Genomic DNA, 16,231 nt, shown 5'->3' on the forward strand with positions numbered 1-16,231 from the left:
CACTGGAATCAGAGTACCAGAAAGAGAGAGAGCAGAGTAAATGTAGGGAAGGAAATGCATCAAGAAGTTTTTCAGAAAAACTTTACAGGACAAAACATAAATTTCCAGATTGAAAGGGTACATGGAGCATCCACACAACGGATGAAAATATACCCTAATCTAGGCACATCACTGAAATTTCACAACCTGGGAGCAGAGAAGATTCTAAAAAAATTTCAAAGAGAAAAATAGTTTATGTTGAAGGATCAAATATCAGAATGGGATTAGATTTCTCAATAGCAACACGAGTAGCAAAAAGACAGTGAAGCAATGCTTTCAAAATTCTGATAAAAAATTGGTTTTCAATCTTGAATTCTATAACCAAACTCTGAACTGGATATAACAAATATTTGTAGATATTTTCAGACTCGCAAGGTCTTGACAATTCTCCCCACCATATACTATTTCTCAGGAAACTACTGGATGTCTTGACCAAAATAAGATAGTAGGCTAAGAAAGAGGAAAAGTAGAGACACAGAAAACAGGAAAGTCAATCCAGGAGACAAGGAAGTCTCAGGAAACTCCAGGATGATGGTAAGGAAAGATCCCAGGATAAAGTCGGCAACCCAGACATGGAGGCAACCAGGCAAAAGGGGCAGTGAACTTCAGAAACAAGCAGGCTGAGGGCTGGCATTGCTGTGCCTGCCCTCTTCCATCATACTAGTTTTTTAAACCTTCTCAAACTGCTATAGAATGTGTTCCACCAAAGGAAGTAATCAAGGAAGAGGAACATGCTAGATTCAAGAAATAGGAAGGCCAACTGAAAAGATAAGCAAATGAGATTCCAAAGATTATAGTAAAGAGAAGTCTCAGGATGACAGGTATGCAATAGGCCTAGAGCACTATCAACCCAGACAGAAGGAGACCTGTGGACTAAGCAGTGTAACTGAGAAACTCCTGGATATGACTGACCTTGTGGAAATTTGTACTGTGGGCCATTGGGAAGTATAGAGAGGAAGAAAAGCAAATGAAAAGATAGAGCAACTTCTGATAAAGTTAATAGTATTATTGACTTTTAAATTTAATAGTATTAATTTCAGAAAAACCAAAAAATAAAAATAATACAATCACAGTACTCTATAATGCTCAGTCCAGAATAATATTTGCACACACACAATAATATAAAGAGCGAATAGTGATTTAACTAAATTTTAATATTGCGATATCACAAGGTTATAGGAAGTGAAGTAGAGGCGTGGTGATTAAAGACAGCTAAATCCTCATCCACCTAAGAAGCAGCCAACAGATGCTGAATAAAGTTGACACATCCAAAGAGAGCAAGATACACACATTATTTTAGAAAAAGAGATACGTAAATGCCAGAAGAAACAACTGCAAGTTGAAAGTGGAGTGGTCACCTCTATGTAGAAGGACTGGGTCAGTGGGGAGGGGACGGATGAGTTGGGAAACCTCTGCATTTTGTTGTCTTCTTGAATTCTCTGACTTTTAAATTATGCTCATGTGTTACTCTGAAAAGTTATTTTAGCAGGCAGAAAAGAGTTAATAACGCACATGGAATTTCCAAACCCTTTGCCTTTGCCATCACAGAAAGTATATCCCGAGTGGAGTGGATGGCGCTGAAAACATGGCTGTCTTCTGTCTTCTTACAAAGAGGGGGCAGATAGCACTTCAAGGATGTGCTTTGTAGGAGGTGGTTGATATATTGGTCGAGTTCATCTTCGCCTTCTGTAACTGGACAAGCAAGAGGAAAAGCCAGTGAAAGCAAGCTGCAGAAATATCCTCCACGCATCCCAGTGACTGAGGGTAGCATGTGGCGCTGAGGATATTTAGTGGGAGGCAATGTTGCCATACAGGTATTTGCACCTCCAGTCCCAGAGGATAAAGAAATTTACATAGATAATATATGTGTTTTTATTTGTTTATTTTTTAATTTTTTTATTGGAGTTCAATTTGCCAACATATAGCATAACAACCAGTGCTCATCCCGCCAAGTTGCCCCCCTCAGTGCCCATCATCCAGTCACCCCAACCCCTCGCCCACCTATGTAGTTTATTTTATTTTATTTTATTTTATTTTATTTTATTTTATTTTATTTTATTTAAGATTTTATTTATTTATTCATGAGAGACAGAGAGAGAGGCAGAGACACAGGCAGAGGGAGAAGCAGGCTCCATGCAGGGAGCCTGATGTGGGACTCGATCCCCGGACTCCAGGATCACGCCCTGGGCTGAAGGCAGGCACTAAACTGTGGAGCCACCCAGGGATCCCACTATGTAGTGTTTTTAAAGTGATTGTTTGGAAACTCTTCATCTTAGGAAAAGAAAATACAGGTCAAGATAGCTACACATCGTACCAAGATGAACTTAGTATGGAAGAAACCCTGAGGGCCGGCAGCTGATATCTGATCTTTTTGTTTCAGCTTGTCACAAGTGAGCTAAGCACTACGGAATGCCCAGCCCCAATCCCATGTACCATGGAAAAGTAAAAAATGGTCACTTCATCCCAAAACCTTGTTCAGTTTGAGAAATATACATACAGGATTTCATCCCTCATATCCAACCAAATCTAGATCACTCTACCATTCCTTTGAAAATCCAAGCAGTGTGCTCTGTCTTTAGAATATATTTGGTGAAGGGCACCTGGGTGGCTCAATCAGTTAAACACCTGCCTTTGGCTCAGGTCATGATCTTAGGGTCCTGGGATAGAGCCCGGAGTCTGCTTCTCCCCCTGCCCTTCCCCCCTGCTTTGTGATCTCTCTCTCCCTCCCTCAAATAAGTAAATAAAAATCTTATTTTATTTTTTATTTTTATTTTTTTAATCTTTTTTAAAAGAAAAATTAGAATATATTTGGTGAAGAATCCTCATTCCTGAAACTCTTTGTCCCTCTAGGTTTAAAAAAAGCCCCACTTCTACCGTTTAGGTTTTTAACATCTATTCATTTTAATAGATGCCAGTTTCCAAAGCCTCTTTTTTGTTATGTTAATTACCAATAATTTTCTGTGCTTGAATTTCAGGGCAATTTTATCACAATGCCAAGGTTTAAATAAATTCAATGAACCACCTGCAAAAGCATTCCGAGCTGTACCTTGATTATAGGTGTCTTCCAGATACCCTCCCAAATCTGAATCAGGACTGAAGCTCCCTTCACTGGCATCATCAAACAACTTCTCATCACAGTCTGGATCCAGGAACGTCAGATACGTGTAGAAGGACGTGGTAAGAAATTCCGAAAGGCTCCCTAATTTTACTCTGTCAAGGAGACACTATGTTAGAAATACAGGTGCATGTGGACAAACTTCCACTATGAATCAGAGAGAGACTTTTCAACAACCAGATGGTGCTTCTGCCAGAATCGATAAATACGTCACTGCAGATTGCCCCACATAAGTAGTCAGCCAAGAAATTAAAACAAAAATTCAATACCAAGTATAAAGTAGGAGCACACAGCATATTAAAAGTCAAAATGAATCATGCTGATTTCTTACTCCCAAACCCAACACAAACAAAAATCTATTTTACTGAACCAACCTAAGTTTTACAAAACAGAGTGACTGAACCACTTTTAACCAGAACCAAACCAAGCCTTGGGGGTTTTTCTGTCCTAAAACAACTGGACCAGAACAAAACCTACCATGTAATATGGTCACACAGGCACAGGTATATGATAGGAGAGGCAGTCTCAGAGGCAAAGTTCTTTCTTTTCTTCTTTTTTTTTACGGTTCTTTCTAGAAGGAATGCAATGCGAGGACCATCCCCAGACTGGAGCAGATGCCCAGAGTGGCCCTATTACATTTTCATGCTGGGAAAAGTTCCACTGAAAACTGCAAGCTGGGTTTGGCAGTGTGGGGTCCCAGGCTCAGGGAGGACCACCTTACAGAGAGCCGCCACTGTGTGCTTCTTAAAATGTTAGCTCTGGGGAATCTGGGGTGGCTCAGGTGGTTAAGTGTCCAATTCTTGGTTTCGGCTCAGGCCATCATCAGCCCTGCTCAGTGTGGAGTCTGCTTGTCCTTCTCCCTCTCTTCCTCCCTGAACTCACACACACACACACTCTCTCTCTCACATAAATAAATGAAATCTTTGGGGGGAAGAAAGGTAGCTCCAGAGGCAGAAGACAATAGGATATTGGGAGCTACTAGCATCAGATGAGGACTTAGTAGAAATGGCTGAGAGAAACTGTTTAAGAAGCACACTGAAGCATATAATGCAAATGAATTCGTGGGTGCTCAAGCTTGAGTGGGCAAATGGACTACAGCAAGAAACATGGCCTAAGGGAAGGAAAAAAAGCCTTTCCTTTAATAAAATAAAATCTTTCCCTCCAGGGCCCTAGGGCCCATTTTACTGATTCTCTTGCCTTCAGACTAGGGACAAGGGGAGGTGAGGTAGTGTGTGCAAAAGACAATGGAAAGTTTTTCTCTGATGAAGTTGAAAGGAGTCAGGACAAAGGTGGACAGGCAGTAATTTAAAAAGGCTTCTGGGGGCACCTGGGTGGCTCAGTGGTTGAACGTCTGCCTTTGGGTCAGGTCTTTGGCTCAGGTAGTGATCCTGGAAGACCCCGCGGGGATGCCTGGGTGGCTCAGCAGTTGAGCATCTGCCTTTGGCTCAGGGCGTGATCCCAGTCCCGGGATTGAGTCCCACATCGGGCTCCCTGCGAGGAGCCTGCCTCTCCCTCTGCCTGTGTCTCTGCCTCTCTCTGTGTCTCTCATGAATAAATAAATAAAATCTTTTAAAAAAATAAAAAATAAAATAAAGACCCTCAAACCTGGGTGCCTGGGTGGCTCAGAGGTTGAATGCCTGCCTTTGGCTCAGGTTGTGATTCTGGGATCAAGTCCCACATCGGGCTCCCTACAGGGAGCCTGCTTCTCCCTCTGCCTGTGTCTCTGCCTCTCTCTCTGTGTCTCTCATGAATAAATAAAATCTTTAAACAAAAAAAGACCCTCAAACCTAAGGAAAAGCCAAAATTAGATTCAGTTTTTGTTTGTTTTTAAATAATTTATTTATTTATTTGAGAGAGAGAGATCCCAAGCAGGGGAAAAGGGCAGAGGGAGAAGAAGACTTCCTGCCGAGCAGGGAGTCCCATGTGAGGCTTGATTCCAGGACCCTGGGATCATGACCTGAGTCGAAGGCAGACACTTAACTGACTACGCCACCCAGGCACCATGAGATTCACTTTTAATTATCAAGAACTTAATAGGAAAGGTAGCCCATGGGGCCCAGGCATTCCTGTTTCCTTCCACTGTTCTCTGAGTCGTTCACCATACTGTATAAACAAGAGGCCCTCCTTGTTTTTGTAAGCCCTCATCCAGCTTGGCACAGAGATTAGAGCTGGTTCTTGGGTTCTTACCAAGCTTCTGCACCTATTCATCTTGTGCCCCTTGCTCTCTGAGCCTACAGCCCCTTGTCTGTAGAACAGGAATACCACCCACATGACACAATGAAGACTAAATCAGACGATGCACACAAAACAGCACAGAGTGTCCTGCAAGAGAGCAATTAACTGCAGACAGTATCCTTTTTGACAATGATTAGATTTCAATTCAAGTGTTTATTCTGAAAAACACTCATTATGGATGTATGGTATCTTCTCTTGGCTACGATGCCATACACCAGGTGGTAACTTATCCAAACTGGACATGAAATGTACAAAAGTGCGTGCCAACTGCAGTTACGGTGCTAGCTGAGATATGCCAGGTACAAAAAAACACACTGGATGAATCCACTTAGATGAGATACCTAGAGACAGAAAGTACAATGGTGGTTGCCAGCGGCTGGGACAAGGAGAATTGGGGAGCTATTGTTTAATGGGTAGAGAGTTTCTCTTTGACAAGATGAAGAGTCCTGGTGGTCGGTTGCACGACAATGTGAATGTGCTTAACATTACCAAACTGTACACTTCAAAATGACTAAGATGGTAAGCTTTATATTATGTGTATTTACCAGTTTTAAAAAACATTTATGGCGGCAGCAGGGTCCCTGGTGTGGGAAGATGTGAGAAGGGCCAACGTCAATGCCCAAACACTCAGCAACTGGCATTCCATCAGGGAACCAACGGAAGACTCCAGGGCCCAGAAAGGGTCGCACCTCACTCAGGGCCAGCCGAACAGTGAGGTTCTTGGAACCCTTCTCACATATTCCAGGAGATTAGGAGATCAGGGCCTATATGCTATTGAGAAAACCTCTGCCTCCTGACAGTCAAAAAATATAAAAATCGAATCGGTTTTCTCAGGAGGTGAGCCTGTATCACTCAAGGTGCCTACCCGGGATAATGGGGAGCACCCATATTACTGTGGGCCTGAAAAGTAGAATAGGTATCGCTCCACTGAGGAGGAGGGGACAGTGGTATAGGCAGGCCCATTCAGGCGCTCTGCTCCGAGGGCCACTCAAGGAATTTTTTAAAGTTCTATGAATTATTCTTCAGGTGACAGCACACTCAAGTCAGTTCAGGGAGTGTTTACTGGGCACCTGCTAGATCCCAGGCACTGGGTGTTTTCTTCTAGGTCCTTCACTAGAAACAGACACAGCATTCCATACATGCAATCCAAGAATGCCACTTCAGAGAGACTCGGTATGCTTGCCTCTCCACACCCCAGGCCTCCTGGCACCTGTAAAAGCTTCACAAACATCCACTGAGAGCTGCTTTAGAGAGGATTCCAGTTCCACAGGGGTGAAGGGTTTTAATTTCCTTTTTAATCTAAAGCTCCATGCTTCTATGTTCAGCAATTGATATGAAAAATGGGGGAAGGACAGCATCCTTTTTTTTTTTAAAGATTTTATTTATTTATTCATGAGAGACAGAGAGAGAGAGAGAGAGAGAGAGAGAGAGAGGCAGAGACACAGGCAGAGGGAAAAGCAGGCTCCACACAGGAAGCCCGATGCAGGCCTTGATCCCGGGACTCCAGGATCACACCTTGAGCCTAAGGCAGACACTCAACCTCTGAGCCACTCAGGGATCCCACCCCCCACCTCCCCTTTTTTAAAGATTTTATTTATTTAGCAAAAGACTTTTAAGAAAGGTCACTGATGGGACGCCTGGGTGGCTCAGAGGTTGAGGGTCTGCCTTGGGCTGAGGGTGTGATCCTGGAGTCTCAGGATCGAGTCCCGCATCGGGCTTCCTATGTGGAGCCTGCTTCTCCCTCTGTGTCTCTGCCTCTCATGAATAAATAAATAAAATCTTAAAAAAAAAAAAGAAAAGTCACTGATACTTAAAAAACAAAACACCAAAACCACAAATTACCTGGCTCCTCCAAAATATCCATCCTCTAGTTTTCTAATTGTAGAAAGAACTGCAGAATGAATGTCTGAGCCATCATTTGCTAAGGGGAGGGGAAAAAGATGAGTTAGTTTACTTAATTTGGAAATACTTTTTGGTTTTGGGGACATGCCATGAAATGTTTTCACCAACATAATCTAATAAGGGCAGCCCAGGTGGCTTAGCGGTTTATAGCGCCACCTTTAGCCCAGGGCCTGATCCTGGAGACCCGGAATCGAGTCCCATGTCAGGAGCCTGCTTCTCCCTCTGCCTGTGTCTCTGCCTTCCTCTCTCTTTGTGTCTCTCATGAATAAATACATAAAATCTTAAAAACAACAACAACAATAAAAAAAACCATAATCTAATAAAATACTTATGGAAGATTCCTGAGTTCAGAAACCAAACTGCTAAGAACCTCCCCTTTGGTACTTAGCTTTGTCTATGGGACTCATTTTAAACATTCTGAAAAGGGCCCAAACCAACAGTGGGACATGAATCAGGCAGATCAAGTTCGCAAAGTTACTGAGCATGGTGTGGGTGATGGGGAAGGTGAGCGTGGGTCTGCCCGTCATCCGCCAGCAGGTGCACAGGTAGGCCAGCTCGATCCTCAGCATCTCCACAATCATCTCATTGTCCAGGGCCAGGTAGAAGTGATGCTGGTCGGTGAACTGCAAGTCAGATCAGGCCCAGTAAAAGGCTGTCCTTCATTCCCCCGACACAGCCCCAGCTGTCATTCACAACAGCACTAATCTTTGCATGTTGTTTCCAGAGAAGAGGCTCAATCCTGGCTGTATCTGCCCCCATCATAGGGCTCTCCTTGCAATCAGGCAAAAATCAATCTGTCGCCTGCCCAGGAATCGTAGCTACATTAGCGTGGAAGGTAAAGGTGCGCAGCCAGATCTATTTATGGCTCCTCAGATGAGGATTTAAGCATCTGGCCCAACACCGCTGTCCCTGAAAGGAAATCAATAACTCCTTAAATCCTACTCATTCTAAAGCTGCTGGGCTCAGAGGATTTCCAAGTGAGGGGAGTGAGGGCACTGGGAGCAGGTGAGACATGGAGGCTGTGTTTACCTGACTGATGACCTGGCTAATGTGAACTATAGGCACTACTGCCTGGTGTCAATGAAAATCAAACTGTTCTCCTACCTCGGGACTAGTCCACACTCAGCTCTGGTCTGACGTGTGTTACAAAGGGAAATAACTCACAAGATTTAAGCAAGCAACGTGGGCTAGGGTGAAAAAGAACAACTTGGGGCTACTGATCCATGACCCCATGGCTGACAGTGTGCCTGGGGGGTGGGGAGCCGTGCCCACAGTGACAAAGGGAGCCTAGAGCTGATCTTTCTAGCTGGCCAAATGGATGGAGAACATTTGGTTCGGGTTCTGTAGGACTACTTTCCTTTGTTAAAAAAAAAAAAAAACAAGAAACAAAAAAAAAAAAAAAGAAAACTCTGGAAAAAAGTTCTATAATTATTATATTTGGTATCTCCTCAAGGGGGAGGGCTTGAAAATCAGATAGGCTAGGTGTTTCATGGCGGGTCTTCAGACAACGTAAGCAAAGGTCAGGGACTACTGCTATCGGGCACAGGGACAGCAAGTCAAGGGACAGGTACTAGCAAATTTGGGAAGTGGTATGTATTTCACTACTCCTCATGACGAAATGACGACACACTCAGTTTGATTCAAGCCATGCTTACTGAGCACCTACTGGGACTAAAGAATTGCAGTAGGGCCTGGGCGTCATATTACACATCGCTATTTGAACATACACATGCTCATTCTACCGCATTCACAGTAGCTCACCATGAAGAAAAGGGAACTTAATCAAAGGATGCGTGTTGCTTTGCTACTGGCCTGCTCTACTCACCTGGGGTGTGAAAGTAAAGATTTGGTTCCTAATCACATATAGCTTAGATGTTCCAAGGACTCCAATGTGCCGATATGGTCGCCCACTCAATTTCATATTCTTATTCCGTCCTATTTGAAAAATAAAAGAGAAATTAGAGTTAGATCAATATGGCAACTTCTAATCCAAGTGACTTTGGCTAAGACTGGGCTTTTTGCATGTTAACCCACTCCGGGGTTTAGTTTTCCTAATACTGTTGATCCTTCTTTAAAATAGGACAAGAATGAATTAAAAACAAATCCCACTGCCTTCTCTTCATGCATGTACACAAATAGCACCCTGTTCAACATCTATGTGGAATGAAACTACTGATAGAACTTTATTAACGTTTACTTCTAATTTATTTCCTACCGAGCCTAGTTATAGTTTCTAAAATCTAAGCAAAGTTGTATTTTAGAGGGACGCCTGGCAGGCTCAGCGGTTGGGCGCCTCCCTTCGGCCCAGGGCATGATCCTGGAGCCCTGGGAACAAGTCCCACATTGGGCTCCCTGTGAGAAGCCTTCTCTCTCTGCCTGTGTATCTCCCTCTCTCTCTGTGTCTCTCACGAATAAATAATAAAATCTTAAAAAAAAGTTATATTTTAGAAAGAGAACCTCCACTCCTGTTTTAATGGGTAAATGAGCATTTTTCTAAGATTACAGATAAAAATTAGAAACATATCAAGACACAAATGACTGTTCCAATTGAGAATTTTCAAAGGTGGTACCTTATTTTACAACAGATCTGGTGAAGGGCACAGCCAAGCTTTGGCGACATCTACTGAACAAGCATGAGAACATGCTTGTCTGCCACTCCTTTTCACTTTGAAGAGGTCGAACCATGTGATTTGGTGCCTTGCCCAATTCTTCACAGTTTATACCTATAAGTCTCCCTCAGAACCAAAACATAGGGTCGCCTGGGTGGCTCAATGGTTGAGCACCTGCCTTTGGCTCAGGGAGTGATCCTGGGGTCTGGGGATCAGATGGAGCCCTGCATCAGGCTCCATGCAGGGAGCCTGCTTCTCCCTCTGCCTGTGTCTCTGCCTCTCTCTCTCCCTCTCTCTGTGTCTCTCATGAATAAATAAATAAAATCCTAGGGCAGCCCGGGTGGCTCAGTGGTTTAGAGCCGCCTTCAGCCCAGGGCATGATCCTGGAGACCTGTGTCTCTCATGAATAAATAAATAAATAAATAAATAAATAAATAAATAAATAAATAATCTTAAAATAAATAAATAAAATCTTAAAAAAAAAAAAAGAACCAAAACCTAGAACCAAGATGCCTCTCACCAAAACCACCCTGCCATTTCCCCAAACCTACCAAGCTTGGCATATATGTGACTGAGAATCCGGCCTGGCTGGACTCGGATTGGATGAATGTCAGCAATACTCTGGACGTTTACCCCATGTTTCCTCAATAAGTCCTTAATGTGGTTGTTTTCTGCCAGAACAGTAACTGTGAACAAGAGCATAATAGCATCTGCATTAGCCTGTGGCCCTTAGCCTCCTCGCATGGAGAATATATTATTGACTGATCTTTCTTTTGGCCTCTGACATACACAGCAGCATGCTCTCCACACACTGGGTGGCTTTGAAAATCACAGCAATTTTCCTGCCACTCTTACTGGTTCTCTCTGGCCTCACCTCCCCAACCCCTATGAAGCATTTTTATTAAGTGCCATCAATGTTCAAGACAGTCTGATAAGACACTTCTAGAAATGGTCTTAAACAGGTCCCAAACCAAATTACCCTATCTCAAATGATGGCTTGTCTCCTTGTGGGTCTGCATTTATTCTAAACCTGTCTTGTGTTCTTTTCATATGGAGTGAGAAGCAGAAACAGCTCTGCATGGGGGGATGCCAGGAGAAGCTGGAGCTCCTGGTCTCAAAGAACAGGAAAGAGCAATATTGTGGGATGTACTAGCAGGGTGTCCTGACCAAGGGAGAGGTTGGGGAAGATTGCTCCCTCCGGGAAGAAGGGAAAATGGGGCTGTTGGTGGGTCGTGGTGCAGCCTGGCCCACCCATGAAGCACAGCATAGGGTCTTGCTGGTGGGGAAGAGCCACCCCAGAGCTGGGCCCTGCACCCTGAATGGGCCGGCTGGGGCCCCATCTCTAGTGAGTGAGGCTGGGCACCTGGCTCTCCAGCAGGCAGGGGACTCACATGCCTGGGACATGGGGGCCTGAGCAGGGACTCCAACCCCTGCACCTCCTGCACCAGTTCTGCTTTGAACGTGGCTTTTAAGAGAACAGTGCTCTAGTAAAGGAAAGGAGTCTTGGGAAGGGGACTGGTGGAGGGGCATTCTGGTCTCAGAAAGGGGGGAAGGTTTCAACTGCAGTAGAGCCTGCTGGGAACAGAGGGTGAGGGTGGTGCTCAGGCTAGAAGGTGATTCGGTTACTACTACAGTAGTCCACTGAGCCCCACCATTGTACCCATAGGCTGGTGGCCTTGAATGTACAATACACATAAATGCCACTGAGACCTGAAGGTCACCTCCTTATTTACATAACATGTGATACTTTTCAAAGTATTTTAATATCTGTGACCTCATCTGAGCTTCATAACAAGGCCCTGTGGGGAAGCCCCACATCTGCTGGCCACTTGTAGCCAATTCCAGGAAATGGGAACCTCAGCCATGTAGGACTGGGTGAAGTGGTGTCTCTTAACATCTGTTTCTTCTGAAGCTTTCAATGCCATGTAAAGATCAGTGGTCACTCTCTGTAAAGGCGACTCTTTTATTGCAGTGGTTTGACTGAGACCTGTGAGCCCATGATCTGATGCAGCCATATGCAGGAAGTTTCTGAAACTGTACTTCTTCCTCCAGGCCAGATCTTATTATATTTTCTATTCTGTTTCTGTTCTATTCTAGAACATTAAAAGAAAAAAAAAAAAAGGTGGCTAAAGACCCCTCAACGGGTCCCAGCCTGCAGTTGGAAAAGCGGCCTTGTGAATTTAAGGGCTCACTTAGCAGCACGTGTTGTGTTTAAGTGCAGACTCTGGAGTCAGGCTGGATCAGTCCACTTGGACATCAGCACTGAGTTTGCACCTCCCTCTGTCAACTCTGGGCCCTTGAGCGAGCTAACCTCTAAGCCTCATGTGTAAGATGGGGAAGATAATCATAACTGTTACAATTTCTAGCTGATGAAACTGTTGTTGTTGAGGGCCTGGAGCCCAGTATCAATTGGATGATGCCCCACAGAGCCTCTTACTGTATCCTAGGCAGGCACAGGGGAATGAGTCCATGGTCACAAACAGGACTGCCTTGCATGTATTCAATAATTGTTGTTAACCTACTAAGTAGGTGTGTGCCAAACAACACAGAAGCTAGAAGAAGGATACAGGCCTCATCCTTAAGACATGTATGACGTAGCCACCTGGGTGGCTCAGTCGGTCCAGTGTCTGACTCTTGATTTTGGCTCAGGTCATGATCTCAGAGTCGTGAGACCGAGCCCCAGGTCAGGCTCTGTGCTGGGATCAGTGCTCAGGATTCTTTTTCCCTGTGCCCCTCCCCTCTTTCCTCTCTAAAAATGAAATGAATGGTCTAATTTAGAGGAAATAAGGCGTATACACAAAGTGCTGATATCAGCTGGTACCTAAGTTGCCCTATGAGGCATGTGAGCTCCTCAGGAGTCTACCCTAGGAGGGGAGGGAGGGAGAGGAACTGGTGAGCGAGGACCTACACTGGGGGCTTTCTTCATGACAATTGCAGAGCGTCTCAATGTCACCCTGTGAGGGGGCACCAGTTATGAGGACCCCAAGGCACAGGGAGATGAAATTGCAAGGCTAGGCAGAGCCAGCACTAGAGCAGCAGTCCACACTGGCCTTCCACCTCTCTGGAAGCGGGGCTAGCTGGAAGGGAGGGGAGGCAGGTGAAGACATGGGCCTGCAACTCTGGAGAGAAGCCAGACCTCAAGGAAGGAATGCGTGAACCTTTACTTGCGTTTTTTCACCAGGGTCATGTTCTACTTTTTAAAGAACTGCAATGAAAAATGATGCTCGGGAATCACTTGTGCCCCAACTGCAATCAAGATTTGGATTCAAGAAAACAAATGCTTTGTAGAAAGTAACTTTGTGGTTGAGAAGAATACTGTTGCCTTTGGGAGCTAGTGAGTTATAGAAGGGATGTTGCAGAGCCCATACACACTGAAGCACACTGGTGTACTTTTTAAAAAGTAGAATAGGAAACTAGGGAATCTTTTGCATTAAAAATAACATTGCAGGGCACCTGGGTGGCTCAGTGGCTGAGCGTTTGCCTTTGGCTTAAGTCGTGATCCCAGGGTCCTGGGATCTAGTCCCGCATCGGGCTCCCCGCAGGGAGCCTGCTTCTCCCTCTACCTGTGTCTCTGCCTCTCTCTCTGTGTCTCTCATGAGTAAATAAAATCTTAAAAAAAACCCCAAAAAACATTGACTTTACCCAGTTAAATATGAATAGTAAACATGCTCACAAACCTTGTACTACAACATCGGGTTTGACAGGAAGTGGAAAATCTTCTGTTTAAGGGGTCTATTTCCCCAGTGGCGAGGAATCCCTAGGAAAAGAGGAATAGTGACACTGTAAAATACTGAATGAAATCTCACCTTAAACCCAACTGGGCAAATGAAATATCTGGGGGCTCAAAATATTCAGTATTTTAACTCTTTTATGTTTTTCAAATGAACTGCTTATCTTCTCTGAAACACAGTACACCATTAGATAGCCACTGATAAACATATTGTGCTCTGGCACCTTGCTCTCCAGGACTAGCCAAACGTGCCACCATCTTGGCGACTGGAAAGAACAGCAGTGACTCAAACCTCATGAGCCCTCACTCCACGCCAGTCCCGGGCTAAGCCCCTATACACTCACAGTCATGTTCAGGCCTCCTGATGGGGAGGCACCAGGACTAGCATTTTATGGGTGGGGCGATCGAGGTAATGCACTTAAGCTAGGTGGCAGAGAAGGGACTTGGTCCTGGGCTGACTGTCCTGAAACACAAAGCTCCCCTCCATGCTTGCACAGAGTGCTGTTTCAATATGGCTCTCCTCACATCTTCTATAAATGACCGAGTCTTCAGGAGGGTCTCAAGGTGCTCTGGGAGTTCTGAGGAGGAATCTGACCTAATGCTGGGCTTACATGAAGGCCTTTCCATTGAAGAGGCAATGAAGCAGAGCTGTTTGTTCCTCCTCTCACAGACCCAGAGATCAGAGCTGGCAAGTATAGTAGAAATGATCAAGCCCAACCTCTTTACTTTACAGAAGAGGAAACTGAGGCTGGCTCATGAGGTCAGGTTGCTAGTCAAAGGCAGAGCCAGCTTTCCAAGAGATAGACGTGGTATTCCCTACTAAGAAGGACAGAGGTAGGAGACAGTCCCCACCCCCAAGGACATGACCATGAAATCGAGGAGGCAATCACAGCCAGGAAACCACCAATCCACTTCAGCCCCAGAAGCTCCTAATGCCCACTTCCACGGTGACAGCTTTACTTTCTGTCTTCCTTTATACACAGGCAACCCAAGTGGTATTGGACTGGACCTACTACTCAAACCTCTCCCCTACCCTTTTCTAGAGTTTGGGAGGAAACACAGGACTGGGCCAGCCTATAACAGGCTGGAGCTCCCAGCTCTTCTCCTAGACTCTTTCATCCACACCTCTTCCCAGGGGCCCAGAGCAGTCAGCTGGGCAGGAGCCTGTGAGGACAGATGAACGCATCTGATAACGTCAGCCATAAATCATCTACACCATCACTCCCTCCACTCCCCACCGGGGAGGTCGAGATTCATTTTTAGCTGGCACAAAAGCATTTGCATTTTGAAAACTTAAGCCTGGGGGCAAGAACATGTTTAACAGGAAGAAATGAGTCAGAGATAGTAGACCTTCTCTGTAAGGGTGTTATGGGCTAAGGGAACACCTGACACAAAATTCACTGGAGAAAAGCCAGCCCCTGCCCCTTCCTGTAGAGAGCACTGTAGAGTCACTCTGCTTCCTGCAGCCAGGACTGTGCCAGGGGTGGCTGGAAGCTGACTTAGTAGCTTCCACAAACCTCTATCATTCACATGTGTGCTGATCCCAACTGGGAAGCTTCTAGTCTCTTACTGACCATCAACTCAACCTAGTTCTAACCATAGACCAGGAATATGGGGGTGGGGGTCAGGGCAGGGCAGGTGATAGGAGTGCTTGACATGTAGCTGACTCTGAAGTGGGCCAGTGTAAATATGGACACACAAGCCCAGATGGCAAGCCTCAGAGCAGACTCAGTCCAGGCGACTTTAAAACTATGAGATGCCAAAGACATTCACAGCCACACGGGGCAGAGAGCCCCTATGCTCTTCTGGGGTCCCCTACACCTCAGATCAGATGGTTTCCAGTCTGTGAAGTCCCCAAGTCCCCTACCTCTGCCAACAGCGAGCTGAGGATGTATAGGGACTGGCCCCACAGATGAGGCAGCTTCCCCAGAGGAACTCTGTCCACTGTGTGGGGGTTCTTATATTCTTCATCAACCTGGCAAAAAGAAAGACACCCAAGTCAGAATGTCAGAGGATAAAAAGGCCAATGTTACCGCATACTGGGGAGTGCACTGAGGATTTACAAAATGCCACTCATTCGATTCTCCAGGCCAATTCTGTACAAGAGCTGCGACAGGGTGGCCCAAGAGCCAAGGCCTTGGTGTGGGGGCCTCGTGCTAAATGCAGCAGAAGTGGAACTCAGATTCAGGGGTGGCTCCAGGCCAGCGCTCTTCCCATAGGCACACTGACGGCAGAGGGCAGACACAGGCACGTGAAGTCTGGCCTGCCTTCTTTGAGCACAGCCCTGGGCAACAGGAAGTTTCATAGCTCCTGCTTACCCTCGTCTGTATTATGGGTACAATGATCTAAAGCATCACCCTAGAGCCACAGCAGTGCATTACCTGCTGCTAAGTCATCTTTCTCCAGTCTTGTTCTCCCCAGGGGCTCATAAATTGTGTGCCTATGCTAGGAAATTACCAGAAGGTGGCACTATTTATTGAGGAAAACAGTGCTGTACTAGCAGATCACTGATCTTCCATCAAGGACTCAATAAGCTGGGTCCACTGGGGGCTTTTGACTCATCAAAATAAGCTACAGTTCTTTTTTGGATGGACAGTGCTA

General features: G+C 45.4%; 1 protein-coding gene across 1 annotated transcript in view; it reads right to left on the reverse strand.

The window, feature by feature from the left end:
• PHKA2 (phosphorylase kinase regulatory subunit alpha 2) overlaps nt 1-16,231 on the reverse strand; it is a 79,422-nt gene that overhangs the window by 16,424 nt on the left and 46,767 nt on the right. Inside the window, 9 exon segments of the mRNA XM_038586983.1 lie at nt 1,552-1,731; nt 3,086-3,249; nt 7,232-7,310; nt 7,770-7,914; nt 9,117-9,226; nt 10,452-10,586; nt 13,578-13,602; nt 13,604-13,657; nt 15,498-15,605. Of these exon segments, the coding sequence (XP_038442911.1) occupies nt 1,552-1,731; nt 3,086-3,249; nt 7,232-7,310; nt 7,770-7,914; nt 9,117-9,226; nt 10,452-10,586; nt 13,578-13,602; nt 13,604-13,657; nt 15,498-15,605 (1,000 nt within the window).

The sequence above is a fragment of the Canis lupus genome, chromosome X (assembly GCF_011100685.1).
Source record: "Canis lupus familiaris isolate Mischka breed German Shepherd chromosome X, alternate assembly UU_Cfam_GSD_1.0, whole genome shotgun sequence".
Lineage (NCBI taxonomy): Eukaryota > Metazoa > Chordata > Mammalia > Carnivora > Canidae > Canis > Canis lupus.